At 36.2% G+C, this 17,427-nt stretch overlaps 1 protein-coding gene across 1 annotated transcript; it reads left to right on the forward strand.

Moving 5' to 3' along the window:
- The first annotated feature begins 1,678 nt into the window (after positions 1-1,678).
- On the forward strand, positions 1,679-13,518 carry LOC138365045 (uncharacterized). Its single transcript, XM_069325148.1, has 5 exons — positions 1,679-2,738; positions 2,895-3,398; positions 11,437-11,819; positions 12,193-12,396; positions 13,252-13,518. The coding sequence occupies exons 1-5, from the start codon at positions 1,679-1,681 to the stop codon at positions 13,516-13,518; spliced, it is 2,418 nt and encodes an 805-aa protein (XP_069181249.1).
- The last annotated feature ends 3,909 nt before the right edge of the window (positions 13,519-17,427 follow it).

Consider the following 17,427-nt stretch of genomic DNA (forward strand, 5'->3'; position numbering starts at 1 on the left):
AATGTCGCGGTGAATGTTGTGATGAATGTTGTTGTGAATTTTGCTGTGAATGTTTTTGTAAATGTTGTTTTGAATGTTGAGGGAAATGTTGTTTTGAATATTGTGGTAAATGTTGTGGTAAATGTTGTGATGAATGTTGCCTTGAATGTTGTGTTGAATGTTCTTGTGAATGTTCTTGTGAATGTTGTTGTAAATGTTGTTGTGAATGTTGTGGTGAATGTTGTGGTGAATGTTATCTTTAATGTTGTTGTGAATGTTTAGTTTAATGTTGTGGTTAATGTTGTGGTGAATGTTATCTTGAATGCTATGGTAAATGTTGTGGTGAATGTTGTCTTGGATATATAGGTTAATATTGTCGTGAATATTGTGATGAATGCTGTCTTGAATGTTGTTGTGAATGTTGTGGTGAATGTTGTCTTGAATGTTGTGGTGAATGTTGTGATGAATGTTGTTGTGAATGTTGTTGTGAATGTTGTTGTGAATGTTGAGGGAAATGTTGTTTTCAATGTTGTGGTAAATGTTGTGATGAATGTTGCCTTGAATGTTGTGGTGAATGTTGTTGTGAATGTTGTTGTGAATGTTGTAGTAAATGTTGATGTGAATGTTGTGGTGAATGTTGTGGTGAATCTTGTGGCGAATCTTGTAGTGAATGTTGTCTTGAAAGTTGTGGTGAATGTTGTAGCGACTGTTGTATTGAATGTTGTAGTGAATGTTGTGGTGAATGTTGTCTGGAATGTTGTGGTAATTGTTGTCTTGAATGTTGTGGTGAATGTTGTGGTGAATGTTGTGATGAATGTTGTGATGAATGTTGTGGTGAATGTTGTGGTGAATGTTGTCTTTAATGTTGTTGTGAATGTTGTAGTGAATGTTGTGGTTAATGTTGTGGTGAATGTTGTAGTATATGTTGTAGTAAATGTTGTGATGAATGTTGTGGTGAATGTTGTTGTGGATGTTGTCCCGAATGTTGTCTTTAATGTTGTTTTGAATGTTGTAGTCAATGTTGTGGTTAATGTTGTGGTGAATGTTGTCGTGAATGTTTTAGTAAATGTTGTGGTGAATGTTGCCGTGAATGTTTTAGTAAATGTTGTGGTGAATGTTGCCGTGAACGTTTTAGTAAATGTTGTGGTGAATGTTGCCGTGAATGTTTTAGTAAATGTTGTGGTGAATGTTGTGGTTAATGTTGTGGTGAATATGGTCTTGAATGTTGTGGTGAATGAAGTGATGAATTTTGTCCTCAACGTTGTCTAAACAGTTTTGCTGAAGGTTGTCTTGAATGTTGTGATGAATGTTGTCTTGAATGTTGTGGTGAATGTTGTCTTGAATGTTGTCATGAATGTTTTCTTGAATGTCGCAGTGAATATTGTGGTGAATGTTATGGTGATTGTTGTTCAGAATGTTGTGGTGAACGTTGTCTTGAATGTTGTGGTGTACGTTGTCTTGAATGTTGTGGGGAATATTGAGGTGAATTTTGTTACGAATGTTGTTGTGAATGTTGTTATGAATGTTGTGGTGAATGTTGAGGTGAATGTTGTCTTTAATGTTGTTGTGAATGTTGTCTTGAATGCTGTGGTGAATGTTGTGGTTAGTATTGTAGGTGAATGTTGTGGTAAATGTTGTATTTAATGTTGTGGAGAATGCTGTCTTGAATGTTGTTACATATGTTATTGTGAATTTTGTTATGAATGTTGTGGTGAATGTTGTGGTGAATGTTGTCTTTAATGTTGTGGTGAATATTGTGGTGAATGTTGTTGTGAATGTTATGGTGAATGTTGTGGTGAATGTTGTAATGAATGTTGATACGTATGATATTGAGAATGTTATTATGAATGTTGTGGTGAATGTTGTTTTGATTGCTGTGCTGAATGTTGTTGTGAATTTTTTGGTGTATGTTGTGGTGAATGTTGTCTTTATTGTTGTGGTGAATGTTATCTTTAATGTTGTGGTGAATGTTGTTTTGAATGTTGTCTTGAAAGCTGTGGGGAATGTTGCGGTGAATTTTGTGTTTAATGTTGGGGTGTATGTTATGGTGAATGTTGTCTTGAATGTTGTGGTGAATGTTGTGGTTAATGTTTTCTTGAATGCTGTGGTGAATGTTGTGGTGAATGTTTTGGTGAATGTTGTGATGTATGTTGTGGTAAATGATGTTTTGAATGTTGTGTTGAATTTTGTCTTGAATGTTGTGGTGAATATTTTCTTGAATGGTGTCTTTAATGTTGTAGTGAATGTTGTGGTTAACGTTGTGATGAATATTGTCTTTAATGTTGTGGTGAATGTTGTGGTGCATGTTGTGGTGAATGTTGTGGTGAATGTTGTGGTGAATATTGTGGTGAATGTTGTCTTGAATATTGTGATAAATGCTGTGTTGAATGTTGTGGCGAATGGTGTGGTGAATGTTGTGGTTAATGTTGTTTTGAATGTTGTGGTGAATGTTATGTTGAATTTTGTCATGAATGTTGTGGTGAATGTAGTCTTGAATGTTGTGAATGTTGTATTGAATGCTGACTTAAATGTTGTGGTGAATGTTGTCTTAAATGTTGTGCTGATTGTTGAGTTGAATAATGTCTTGAATATTGCGGTGAATGTTGTCTTGAATGTTGTGGTGAATGTTGTCTCGAATTTTGTGGTGAATGTTGTTGTGAATGTTGTGGTGACTGTTGTGGTAAATGTTCTTTTGAGTGTTGTGGTGAATTTTGTCTTGAAAGTTGTGGTGAATGTTGTGGCGAATGTTGTGGTGATTGGTGTGTTAAATGTTGTGGTGAATGTTGTGGTGATTGTTGTGTTGAATGTTGTGTTGAATATTGTGGTGAATGTTGTCTTCAATATTGTGATGAATGTTGTGTTGAATGTTGTGGCGAATGTTGTGGTGAATGTTGTGGTTAATGTTGTCTTGAAAGTTGTGGTGAATGTTGTGGCGATTGTTGTGTTGAATGTTGTGCTGAATATTTTGGTGAATGTTGTCTTGAATGTTTTTGTGAATATTGTGGTGAATGTTTTTGTAAATGTTGTTGTGAATGTTGTTGTGAATATTGTTGTGAATGTTCATGAGAATGTTGTTGTGATTGTTGTCTTGAATGTTGAGGTGAATCTTGTGGTGAATCTTGTGATGAATGTTGTCTTGAGTGTTGTGGTGAAAGTTGTCTTGAATGTTGTTGTGAATGTTGTGGTGAATGTTGTGGTGAATTTTGTCTTAAATGTTGTTGTGAATATTGTGGTAAATATTGGGGTGAATTTTGTCTTGAATATTGTGGTGAATGTTGTGGTGAATGTTGTCTCGAATTTTGTGGTGAATGTTGGTGTGAATGTTGGGGTGAATGTTGTGGTAAATGTTCTCTTGAGTGTTGTGGTGAATGTTGTCTTGAAAGTTGTAGTGAATGTTGTGGCGAATGTTGTGGTGATTGGTGTGTTGAATGTTGTGGTGAATGTTGTGGTGATTGTTGTGTTGTATGTTGTGTTGAATGTTGTGGTAAATGTTGTCTTGAATATTGTGATGAATGTTGTGTTGAATGTTGTGGCGAATGTTGTGGTGAATGTTGTGGTTAATGTTGTCTTGAAAGTTGTGGTGAATGTTATGGCGATTGTTGTGTTGAATGTTGTGTTGAATATTGTGGTGACTGTTGTCTTGAATGTTGTTGTAAATGTTGTGAATATTGTTTTGAATGTTTTTGTAAATGTTGTTGTGAATGTTGTTGTGTTGTGAATGTTCTTGAGAATGTTGTTGTGAATGTTGTCTTGAATGTTGAGGTGAATTGTGGGAACCGACCTGTGAGATTTATATTTATTTAATTTATATGAATTTATATTTACGTTAATTTATATACTTCGATAGCAATTTGTATAATGATAAGTGGACTGTATTTCTGCAATAATCTCATAATCTCACAAATCGATCCTCTACACATTAGGGGGGTTTATATTTATATATATATATGCAGCCAATCAAACTACAGTAATAGCTACATACATTGATGAGGTTCCTTATCTTATAGTACAGCAGGTTAGTCCACCAGGTATAACTAGGGTGTAGACACCAAATTATCCTCTTTGAGGTAGCTTCCATATCACCCAGTAACTGGTGCACAAATCTTGCATCCTCGTCTTGACCTGTCAAAAGTGCGCTAGCTGTAAAGCCAGAATCCTATATATGACAAGTATTTCAGAGAAAACTGTACATGGAACATGAAGACCTGGCTTAATTACCTTTAGTTTGAGGCTTCCACGTGATCTAACCGGGTCACCCTATATCCTGACATTAATGGCCATAAATGAATGATAAACGGGTTTCGGATAGACACTTAACTTGATATGTAGACAGCGTGTTGAAAAATGGTACACCTTTGGTTTCCATAACACTACGTCCAAGTAAATTTAACAGGAGCCGAATTTGCTCCCGTGTGAACCTCTGGTCTCAATATAAAACAATGGCTGCATCTAACACTCCATTCTATTGACGTCTGGCCGATATTGTCCAGATATGATAGGAGCCAAATTTACTCCACACGTCTCGGAGGTGACACAACAATGGCTACCTCCTTCCTCACTCTCACGCCTGGCTTACATTGTCCACATTTCAGAAAGTGATAGAAGGGTCACATTTACTCTACTTTAATATTGATAATTAAGTTAATTTATATAAGATGTTTTATGATGGTAAAGTCCAAAGACTAATGTATTTAAGAATAATTCCCAGCAAAATAGCTGGTGAATTATAATAGTATGTGGTGATGATATCCCGTTTTCTATAGACGGTAATTCCACTACAAGTTACGTTTTCTATGGGTAACTTGCTGGTAATACAGCTCTTATCTGTCTGTATGAAATAAAATGGTGTCGGATTTTCCGACATAATTCCCCAGGGGCTGCTCACGGGTCGAAGTCCTCTTTAGAACAGACGAACACCGATACTCCTCCTTCGAATTATTAGATTAATTTGATGTTAGTAGTTAGTAATCACACATTTGTGCGTCTGTTCGTACAGGACGGATGTCCCGTACTAGAGTTGTAGGGGTTAGAAGTCTAATGCGATTTCATTTCCCTGTCAACTCTTGAAAGGCTAATATTCAAGCCTTATTACATATTATTTAACCCAGAAGACTGGATGTGATCAAGTACTACAGTCAAGTATGATTCAGGGACTGCAGTGAGATCAGTGACATCAGATATAACTTGAAGTTTCTTCAGGTAACTGGTCACTGATATATAAACACTGAGGCCCATGGAATACATCTTGATTAAATAATAAATGTATCAAATCAGTCATCAGATTTATTGGGGTTTAATTTAGTTAATTGATTCAGAAGATTGAATAGCTCATCATTAAAGTAAAGTATGGTTCTGAGACTGCAGTGGGTTCAGTGACATTGGTCGCAGTGACTTGTAGCTGTTTTAGGCTACTGTTCACTGATTTGCCACTGAAGCCTCATGAACTCATCTTCAGCTTTATATGATGATACTAACATCAACCTCTGTTGGTATAGTCAGCTGTAATCTCCTTAGTATAATGCTACTGGAGAAATATAATCAGCTGACAAATTTAGATTTCTATTGGTATTGTTTATCTGCAGGCATAGGTCTCCTCAGGCTTGATACTGGGCCTGAGAGTAATTTACCTCCTGCAGAGTTTAACATGGTTATACCCTGATATTTAGTAGGGCTACCGATGAATCGATGACAATAGTCTGTCCCTACAAGGAGACCGAAGTCGGTGAGGTGATCAGACTTAATATTATCTGCCAATTTTATTCCTCTATTTCTCAGGAATTTGGCTGTTGCTCTCAGACCTTGAACTTGTAGGTCTACTGGTATTTTGTCCACCACAATGGCTTGTACTCGACAGACGTACCTGCCTAAGCGTACTGATGGTTGTACCACCTGGTAGACTTGAGGTCCTGCATCTGTTACAAACCCTGAGATGTTGAATGACATCTGGGCTACAGGCCTTAATTGTAATTCATCTGCCAACCTTTTAGTGATGTATGTTCTCTGGGATCCTTGGTCAAACAACCCACGGGTATGGACCTTGGCCCTCTTATTCAGGATGGTAATTTGGGCAGTAGGCAAAGTCGTATTACCTTTAGACTTTGCCGATTGGACACTCTTTGTTTGTTGCACCTTGCAGTACTGTACTGTGGTGGGAATGCTATCTTCCACCTTGGGTCTTGGAGACGTTGTTTTGGTGTCTCTGCACAATGCTGCATGGTGTTGACCTTTGTTACACCTATTACAGGTGTGTAATTGGGTCTCACAGTCGTTGATGTTATGTTTCCTGAGGCACCTCGTGCAATGTTGCAAATCTTTGAGTCGCTCAACACGGGCGTCACTATCAGGAAAATTAGGGCAGTGGTACATTGAATGTTTCTCATTGCAGAACAAACATGTTCCATAGCTTCCAGTACCCTTTGGTGTCATGTTCTTGGGTGACACAGTAACTATAGGCTTGGAGGGTCCCACTGCATATACGCCCACACTGCCACTGTTCCACTTTGGTGTTGAATTATATTGTCTAGATTGATTTGGAGTACCTTTGGTACTCTGTGGTTTACTATTATTGGTTTCTGAGGGTTTACTTGGTGGTTTTAATTTGTCATGTGTTCGTAATTGATGAACTACTGACTTTAAACCTTCAGATATTTCATTCATGGATAAGATGCTTTTATTGTAATGAGCACTCATTTGTCTCAATATGTCCCTAGGTATTTTCTCCTGGACAATTATTTTCAAGACCCACTCAGCCCCGTTTGTATCTGCTGTCAGGCTGAGGGCATTGATCAATGATTCTACCTCCAGCTTGAAGACTTGGAGTGAATCAGCTGAAGCCTCCGGTGGGGGTAAATGCAACAGCTCATGAACTAAATGTGATGTTCTTACTTCTGGATCAGCATAATTATCCTTGAGGAGTTGTACTGCCAGATCATAGCCGTCATTAGTTAATCTCAGATGGGATACTACTGTTTTAGCCTCACCTGATAATTGGCCTTGCAAATAAGAGAATTTACTACTCTTTGGTAAAGATTGTTTTGAGTCTACAAGGTCAACGAATTTGTTCCAAAATTCGTCCCAATCTTCCTCATCTTTTCCTGAGAAAGTGGGTAAATTAATTGGAGGGAGTCGAGCTTCTGCTTGACTCGTATTAGATGCAACTGTTGTTGTTGTTGCTGTTGCCTTGTTCTGGGCAATTAATTTGACATAAGGCTGTAACGTGGCCTGAGTGTGATCTTCATAATTCGCAAGATCAACCATAATGTCGTCTATTTCTGTTTCTGATAAATTGGTATTGGCAAGTTCAGCCACATATGTTGCTATTTGACATTTGATTTGCTCAAATTTACCTGCAGCTGCTTGATAATAGCTTTCCAGGTCAGCATAATCAACTGTTGATTGTTGTGACAAATCTTCACATTTCTTGATCTGTCTTGTTAAGTGGCCTTTAAGACCTGCAAGGGTTCTTTTCATTCTCCCTGCATTATCCATACTGGCTCGTTGGTGAAGCCTTGTGGGACTTGTACTTGGGTCGCTCGTAATACTGAACAAACACTAATGGTAGCCTAGGGTAAAATCTGCACTCACTAGGCAATAATCCTACCTCTACTAGAGGTTAGCACTTAAAATTAATACACATTATATATATATACAATCATACACACTAATGATTTAAGTGATAAACCAGTGTCACTGGAAGTACCTTTAGGTTAGCTCTTCTATATCACCCTAGGATGGTAGAGACACTAATTAATCACTCAAAGGTGTAATGATCATAAGTAAATTATTATATATACAACTCAATTCGAGTTGATAAAAATTACACCCAAAATAGGGTCTGGACCATTCATTAATGGTGTTAGGTTGTTCAATATAGTACAACTGACTATGGTAATAATGGGACTAGGATGAGCAATAATAGTTCAACTAGTCAATGGTTAATATCCTACCCTGTTGTGGGTTGGCAATTAGTAAATATTATACTGTGATCACTAGTGCAATATATATTAAATAATTCTCTATTTGGAGAAATAATATACACAATTATTGTTAATAGCCTCTTAATTAGCCTCTATGAAACTTCTAATATTATCTAGAAGTATTAAATGTTATTAGTGACCTCGCGAAATAAAGTCCACAAAATTCGTGGATAATCTCTCGCGAAATGTAACACCACGAAATCCGTGAACAATATCGCGAAGACACAGTCACTAATTAGGCTGGCTTCAATATTAGCGCTGTCATTTCACAGAATAACACTCCACCAAATCTGTGGGTGTGCATGAAACCGCTGACGAAGCTGATCTGGGCTGAGGGAGGCTCCTGAGCTCCCACGAGGCTTCGCCGCTGTCTTTGACTGGCTTTGTTTAAATCACACTGCACTAGTATATTTAATGAATCCACTGGTTAACTGGTTCATCCGGTACTAAGATGACCAAATGTGGTTCATAGGACCAAATATTCCGGTTCCGAAGGTCCAAAATAATGTGGGAACCGACCTGTGAGATTTATATTTATTTAATTTATATGAATTTATATTTACGTTAATTTATATACTTCGATAGCAATTTGTATAATGATAAGTGGACTGTATTTCTGCAATAATCTCATAATCTCACAAATCGATCCTCTACACATTAGGGGGGTTTATATTTATATATATATATGCAGCCAATCAAACTACAGTAATAGCTACATACATTGATGAGGTTCCTTATCTTATAGTACAGCAGGTTAGTCCACCAGGTATAACTAGGGTGTAGACACCAAATTATCCTCTTTGAGGTAGCTTCCATATCACCCAGTAACTGGTGCACAAATCTTGCATCCTCGTCTTGACCTGTCAAAAGTGCGCTAGCTGTAAAGCCAGAATCCTATATATGACAAGTATTTCAGAGAAAACTGTACATGGAACATGAAGACCTGGCTTAATTACCTTTAGTTTGAGGCTTCCACGTGATCTAACCGGGTCACCCTATATCCTGACATTAATGGCCATAAATGAATGATAAACGGGTTTCGGATAGACACTTAACTTGATATGTAGACAGCGTGTTGAAAAATGGTACACCTTTGGTTTCCATAACACTACGTCCAAGTAAATTTAACAGGAGCCGAATTTGCTCCCGAGTGAGCCTCTGGTCTCAATATAAAACAATGGCTGCATCTAACACTCCATTCTATTGACGTCTGGCCGACATTGTCCAGATATGATAGGAGCCAAATTTACTCCACACGTCTCGGAGGTGACACAACAATGGCTCCCTCCTTCCTCACTCTCACGCCTGGCTTACATTGTCCACATTTCAGAAAGTGATAGAAGGGTCACATTTACTCTACTTTAATATTGATAATTAAGTTAATTTATATAAGATGTTTTATGATGGTAAAGTCCAAAGACTAATGTATTTAAGAATAATTCCCAGCAAAATAGCTGGTGAATTATAATAGTATGTGGTGATGATATCCCGTTTTCTATAGACGGTAATTCCACTACAAGTTACGTTTTCTATGGGTAACTTGTTGGTAATACAGCTCTTATCTGTCTGTATGAAATAAAATGGTGTCGGATTTTCCGACATGAATCTTGTGGTGAATCTTGTGATGAATGTTGTCTTGAGTGTTGTGGTAAAAGTTGTCTTGAATGTTGTTGTGAATGTTGTGGTGAATGTTGTGGTGAATGTTGTCTTAAATGTTGTTGTGAATATTGTGGTAAATATTGGGGTGAATTTTGTCTTGAATATTGTGGTGAATGTTGTCTTGAATGTTGTGGTGAATGTTGTAGCGAATGTTGTATTGAATGTTCAGTGAATATTGTGGTGAATGTTGTCTGGAATGTTGTTGTAATTGTTGTCTTGAATGTTGTGGTGAATGCTGTGGTGAATGTTGTCATGAATGTTGTGGTGAATGTTGTCTTTAATGTTGTGAATGTTGTCGTGAATGTTGTGGTTAATGTTGTGGTGAATATTGTGGTGAATGTTGTTGTGGATGTTGTCCTGAATGTAGTCTTTAATGCTGTTTTGAATGTTGTAGTGAATGTTGTGGTTAATGTTCTCGTGAATGTTTTAGTAAATGTTGTGGTGAATATTGTGGTTAATGTTGTGGTGAATATGGTCTTGAATGTTGTGGTGAATGAAGTTATGAATATTGTCCTGAACGTTGTCTAGAAAGTTTTGCTGAATGTTGTCTTGTATGTTGTGGTGAATGTTGTCTTGAATGATGTGGTGAATGTTAAAGTTAATATTATGGGTGAATGTTGTAGTGAAGGTTGAATAGAATGTTGTGGTGAATGTTGTCTTGAATGTTGTCATGAATGTTGTCTTGAATGTTGCAGTGAATATTGTGGTGAATGTTGTGGTGATTGTTGTTAAGAATGTTGTGGTAAACGTTGTCTTGAATGTTATGGGGAATATTAAGGTGAATGTTGTTATGAATGTTGTTGTGAATGTTGTTATGAATGTTGTGGTGAATGTTGTGGTGAATGTTGTCTTTAATGTTGTTGTGAATGTTGTCTTGAATGCTGTGGTGAATGTTGTGGTTAATATTGTAGGTGAATGTTGTGGTAAATGTTGTATTTAATGTTGTGGTGAATGTTGTCTTGAATGTTGTTACGTATGTTATTGTGAATGTTGTCTTTAATGTTGTGGTGAATGTTGTGGTAAATGTTGTCTTGAATGTTTTCATGAAAGTTTTGCTGAATGTTGTCTTGAATGTTGTGGTGAATGTTGTCTGGAATGTTGTGGTGAATGTTGTGGTTATTATTGTGGGTGAATGTTGTGGTGAAAGTTGTGGTTAATATTGTAGGTGAATGTTGTGGTGAATGTTGTATTGAATGTTGTGGTGAATATTGTCTTGAATGTTGTGGTGAATATTGAGGTGAATGTAGTGGTGAATGTTGTGGTGAATGTTGTTACGAATATTGTTGTGAATGTTGTTATGAATGTTGTGGGAATGTTGTGGTGAATGTTGTTGTGAATGTTATCTTTAATGTTGTTGTGAATGTTTGGTTTAATGATGTGGTGAATGTTATCTTGAATGCTATGATTATAAAGGTGAATGTTGTCGTGAATATTGTGATGAATGCTGCCTTGAATGGTGTTGTGAATGTTGTGGTGAATGTTGTCTTGAATGTCGCGGTGAATGTTGTGATGAATGTTGTTGTGAATTTTGCTGTGAATGTTTTTGTAAATGTTGTTTTGAATGTTGAGGGAAATGTTGTTTTGAATATTGTGGTAAATGTTGTGGTAAATGTTGTGATGAATGTTGCCTTGAATGTTGTGTTGAATGTTCTTGTGAATGTTCTTGTGAATGTTGTTGTAAATGTTGTTGTGAATGTTGTGGTGAATGTTGTGGTGAATGTTGTGGCGAATCTTGTGGTGAATGTTGTCTTGAAAGTTGTGGTGAATGTTGTAGCGAATGTTGTATTGAATGTTGTAGTGAATGTTGTGGTGAATGTTGTAGCGAATGTTGTATTGAATGTTGTAGTGAATGTTGTGGTGAATGTTGTGGTGAATGTTGTCTGGAATGTTGTGGTAATTGTTGTCTTGAATGTTGTGGTGAATGTTATGGTGAATGTTGTGGTGAATGTTGTGGTGAATGTTGTGGTGAATGTTGTTGTGAATGTTGTAGTGAATGTTGTGGTTAATGTTGTGGTGAATGTTGTGGTGAATATTGTAGTAAATGTTGTAGTAAATGTTGTGATGAATGTTGTGGTGAATGTTGTTGTGGATGTTGTCCTGAATGTTGTCTTTAATGTTGTTTTGAATGGTGTATTGAATGTTGTGGAGAATGTTGTCGTGAATGTTTTAGTAAATGTTGTGGTGAATGTTGTGGTTAATGTTGTGGTAAATATGGTCTTGAATGTTGTGGTGAATGAAGTGATGAATATTGTCCTGAACGTTGTCTAAAAAGTTTTGCTGAATGTTGTCTTGTATGTTGTGGTGAATGTTGTCTTGAATGTTGTGGTGAACGTTGTCTTGAATGTTGTCATGAATGTTGTCTAGAATGTCGCAGTGAATATTGTGGTGAATGTTGTGGTGATTGTTGTTAAGAATGTTGTGGTGAACGTTGTCTTGAATGTTGTGGGGAATATTGAGGTGAATGTTGATACGAATGTTGTTGTGAATGTTGTTATCAATGTTGTGGTGAATGTTGTCTTTAATGTTGTTGTGAATGTTGTCTTGAATGCTGTGGTAAATTTTGTGGTTAATGTTGTAGGTGAATGTTGTGGTAAATGTTGTATTTAATGTTGTGGTCAATGTTGTCTTGAATGTTGTTACGTATGTTATTGTGAATGTTGTTATGATTGTTGTGGTGAATGTTGTTACGTATGTTGTTGTGATTGTTGTGTTGAATGTTGTGTTAAATATTGTGGTGAATGTTGTTTTGAATGTGGTGGTGAATGCTGTCTTGAATGTTATGGTGAATGTTATCCCTTAATGTTGTTGTGAACGTTGTGGTGAATGTTGTGGTAAATAGTGTGGTGAATGTTGTGGTGAATGGTGTGGTGAATGTTGTTTTGAATGTTGTTTTCAAAGTTGTTTTGAATGTTGTTTTCAAAGTTGTCTTAAATGTTGTGGTAAATGTTGTGGTGAATGTTGCGGTGAATGTTTTCTTAAATGTTGTCTTGAATGTTGTGGTGAATGTTGGCTTGGATGTTATGGTGAATGTTTCTGTGAATGTTGTTTTGAATGTTGTTGTGAATGTTGTGGTGAATGTTGTCACTAATGTTTTGCTGAATGTTGTCGTGAGTGTTATGGTGAATGTTTTCTTAAATGTTTTGGTGAATGTTGTAATGATTACTGTGGTGAATGTTGTAATGATTACTGGGGTGATTGTTGTAGTGAATGTTGTGGTGAATATTGTCTTGAATGTTGTGGTGAATGTTGTCTTGAATGTTGTGGTGAATGTTGTATTGAATGTTGTTGTTAATGTTGTCTTGAATGTTTTGGTGAATTTTGGGGTGAATATTGTCTTGCATGTTGTGATGATTTTTTTCATGAATGGTGTGGTCAATGTTGTCTTTAATGGTGTTTTGAATGTTGTCTTGAATGTTGTGGTGAATGTTGTTTTGAACGTTTGCATGAAAGTTTTGCTGAATGGTGTCTTGAATGTTGTTCTGAATGTTGTCTTGAATGTTGTGGTGAATGTTGTCATGAACGTTTTCATGAAAGTTTTGCTGAATGTTGTCTTGAATGATGTGGTGAATGTTGTCTTGAATGTTGTGGTTAATATTGTAGGTGAATGTTGTGGTGAATGTTGTGGTTAATATTGTAGGTGATTGATGTGGTGAATGTTGTATTGAATGTTGTGATGAATGTTGTCTTGAATGTTGTGGTGAATATTGAGGTGAATGTTGTGATGAATGTTGTCTGTAATGTTGAAGTGAATGTTGTGGTGAATGTTGTTACGAATATTGTTGTGAATGTTTTTATGAATGTTGTGGTAAATGTTGTAGTGAATGTTGTGGTGAATGTTATCTTTAATGTTGCTCTGAATGTTTGGCTGAATGTTGTGGGTAATGTTGTGGTGAATGTTATCTAGAATGCTATGGTAAATCTTGTGGAGAATGTTGTCTTGAATATAGAGGTAATTGTTGTCGTGAATATTGTGAAGAATGCTGTCTTGAATGTTGTTGTGAATGTTGTGGTGAATGTTGTCTTGAATATTGTGGTGAATGTTGTGATGAATGTTGTTATGAATGGTGTTGTGAATGTTGTTGTAAATGTTTTTTTGAATGTTGAGGGAAATGTTGTTTTGAATGTTGCGGTAAATGTTGTGGTAAATGTTGTGTTGAATGTTGACTTGAATGTTGTGATGAATGTTGTTGTGAATGTTGTTGTGAATGTTGTTGTTAATGTTGATGTGAATGTTGTTGTGAATATTGTGAAGAATGCTGTCTCGAATGTTGTTGTGAATGTTGTGGTGAATGTGGTCTTGAGTGTTGTGGTGAATGTTACTTTGAATGTTGTTGTGAATGTTGTTGTGAATGTTCTTGAGAATGTTGTTGCGAATGTTGTCTTGAATGTTGAGGTGAATCTTGTGGTGAATCTTGCGATGAATGTTGTCTTGAGTGTTGTGGTGAAAGTTGTCTTAAATGTTGTTGTGAATATTGTGTTAAATATTGGGGTGAATGTTGTCTTGAATATTGTGGTGAATGTTGTCTTGAAAGTTGTGGTGAATGTTGTAGCGAATGTTGTATTGAATGTTGTAGTGAATATTGTAGTGAATGTTGTGGTGAATGTTGTCATGAATGTTGTGGTAATTGTTGTCTTGAATGCTGTGGTGAATGTTGTGGTGAATGTTGTGGTGGATGTTGTCTCTAATGTTGTTGTGAATGTTGTAGTGAATGTTGTGGTTAATGTTGTGGTGAATGTTGTAGTGAATGTTGTAGTAAATGTTGTGATGAATGTTGTAGTGAATATTGTGGTGAATGTTGTTGTGAATGTTGTCCTGAATGTTGTCTTTAATGTTGTTTTGAATGTTGTAGTGAATGTTGTGGTTAATGTTGTCATGAATGTTTTAGTAAATGTTGTGGTGAATGTTGTGATTAATGTTGTGGAGAATGTGGTCTTGAATGTTGTGGTGAATGAAGTGAAGAATATTGTCCTGAACGTTGTCTAGAAAGTTTTGCTGAATGTTGTATTGTATGTTGTGGTGAATGTTGTCTTCAATGTTGTGGTGAATGTTGAAGTTAATATTGTGGGTGAATGTTGTGGTGAAGGTTGTATAGAATGTTATGGTGAATGTTGTCTTGAATATTGTGATGAATGTTGTCTTGAATGTCACAGTGAATATTGTGGTAAATGTTGTGGTAATTGTTGTTAAGAATGTTGTGTGAACGTTGTCTTGAATGTTGTGGTGAATATTGAGGTGAATGTTGTTACGAATGTTGTTGTGAATGTTGTGGTGAATGTTGTTGTGAAAGTTGTTGTGAATGTTTTTGTAAATGTTGTTTTGAATGTTGTGGGAAATGTGGTAAATGTTGTGTTGAATGTTGCCTTGAATGATGTGGTGAATGTTGTTGTGAATGTTGTTGTGAATGTTGGGGTAAATGTTGTTGTGAATGTTGTGGTGAATGTTGTGGTGAATCATGTGGCGAATCTTGTGGTGAATGTTGTAGTGATTGTTGTTAAGAATGTTGTGGTGAACGTTGTCTTGAATGTTGTGGGGAATATTGAGGTGAATGTTGGTACGAATATTGTTGTGAATGTTGTTATGAATGTTGTGGTGAATGTTGTCTTTAATGTTGTTGTGAATGTTGTCTTGAATGCTGTGGTGAATTTTGTGGTTAATATTGTAGGTGAATGTTGTGGTATATGTTGTATTTAATGTTGTTGTGAATGCTATTTTGAATGTTGTTACGTATGTTATTGTGAATTTTGTTATGAATGTTGTGGTGAATGTTGTCTTTAATGTTGTGGTGAATGTTGTTGTGAATGTGGTTGTGAATGTTGTGGTGAATGTTGTGGTGAATGTTGTTATGTATGTTGTTGTGAATGTTGTTATGAATGTTGTGGTGAATGTTGTTTTGATTGCTGTGCTGAATGTTGTGGTGAATTTTTTGGTGTATGTTGTGGTGAATGTTGTCTTTATTGTTGTGGTGAATGTTATCTTTAATGTTGTGGTGAATGTTGTTTAGAATGTTGTCTTGAAAGCTTTGGTGAATGTTGTGGTGAATGTTTGGTTTAATGTTGTGGTTAATGTTGTGGTGAATGTTGTCTTGAATGCTGTGGTGAATGTTTTGGTGAATGTTTGGTTTTATGTTGTGGTTAATTTTGTGGTGAATGTTGTCTTGAATGCTGTGGGGAATGTTGTGGTGAATTTTGTTGTTAATGTTGTTGTGTATGTCATGGTGAATGTTGTCTTGAATGTTGTGGTGAATGTTGTGGTGAATGTTGTGGTTAATGTTGTCTTGAATGCTGTGGTTAATGTTGTCTTGAATGCTGTGGTTAATGTTGTGGTGAATGTTTTGGTGAATGTTGTGGTGTATGTTGTGGTAAATGTTGTTTTGAATGTTGTGGTGAATTTTGTCTTCAATGTTGTAGTGAATGTTATCTTGAATGTGGCCTTTAATGTTGTATTGAATGTTGTGGGTAACGTTTTGATGAATATTGTCTTTAATGTTGTGGTGAATGTTGTGCTGAATGTTGTCTTGAATATTGTGGTTAATATTGTCTTGAATGTTGTAGTGAATGTTGTGATGAATGTTGTGGTGAATGTTGTGGTGAATATTGTGGTGAATATTGTCTTGAATATTGAGATGAATGTTGTGTTGAATGTTGTGGCGAATGTTGTGGTGAATGTTGTGGTTAATGTTGTTTTGAATGTTGTGAAGAATGTTATGGTGAATTTTGTCATGAATGTTGTGGTTAATGTAGTCTTGAATGTTGTGGTGAATGTTGTATTGAATGCTGACTTAAATGTTGTGGTGATAATTGTCTTAAATGTTGTGCTGATTGTTGAGTTGAATAATGTCTTGAATGATGTGGTGAATGTTGTCTTCAATGTTGTTGTGAATGTTGTCTCGAATTTTGTGGTGAATGTTGTCTTGAAAGTTGTGGTGAATGTTGTAGCGAATGTTGTATTGAATGTTGTAGTGATTGTTGTAGTGAATGTTGTGGTGAATGTTGTCAGGAATGTTGTGGTGAATGTTGTCTTGAATGTTGTGGTGAATGTTGTCTCGAATTTTGTCGTGAATGTTGTTGTGAATGTTGTGGTGAATGTTGTGGTAAATGTTGTCTTGAGTGTTGTGGTGAATGTTGTCTTGAAAGTTATGGTGAATGTTGTGGCGAATGTTGTAATGATTGTTGTGTTGAATGTTGTGGTGAATGTTGTGGTGATTGTTGTGTTGAATGTTGTGGTAAATATTGTGGTAAATGTTGTCTTGTATATTGTGATGAATGTTGTGTTGAATGTTGTGGCGAATGTTGTGGTGAATGTTGTCTTGTATATTGTGATGAATGTTGTGTTGAATATTGTGGCGAATGTTGTGATGAATGTTGTGATAATGTTGTCTTGAAAGTTGTGGTGAATGTTGTGGCGAATGTTGTAGTGATTGTTGTGTTGAATGTTGTGGTGAATGTTGTTGTGAATATTTGGTGAATGTTGACTTGAATGTTGTTGTAAATGTTGTTGTGAATATTGTGGTGAATGTTGTGGTGAATGTTGTGGTGAATGTTGTGGTGAATGTTGTTGTGAATGTTGTAGTGAATGTTGTGGTTAATGTTGTGCTGAATATTGTGGTGAATGTTGTAGTAAATGTTGTAGTAAATGTTGTGATGAATGTTGTGGTGAATGTTGTTGTGGATGTTGTCCTGAATGTTGTCTTTAATGTTGTTTTGAATGTTGTATTGAATGTTGTGGGGAATGTTGTCGTGAATGTTTTAGTAAATGTTGTGGTGAATGTTGTGGTTAATGTTGTGGTAAATATGGTCTTGAATGTTGTGGTGA

The sequence above is a fragment of the Procambarus clarkii genome, chromosome 15, assembly GCF_040958095.1.
Source record: "Procambarus clarkii isolate CNS0578487 chromosome 15, FALCON_Pclarkii_2.0, whole genome shotgun sequence".
NCBI lineage: Eukaryota > Metazoa > Arthropoda > Malacostraca > Decapoda > Cambaridae > Procambarus > Procambarus clarkii.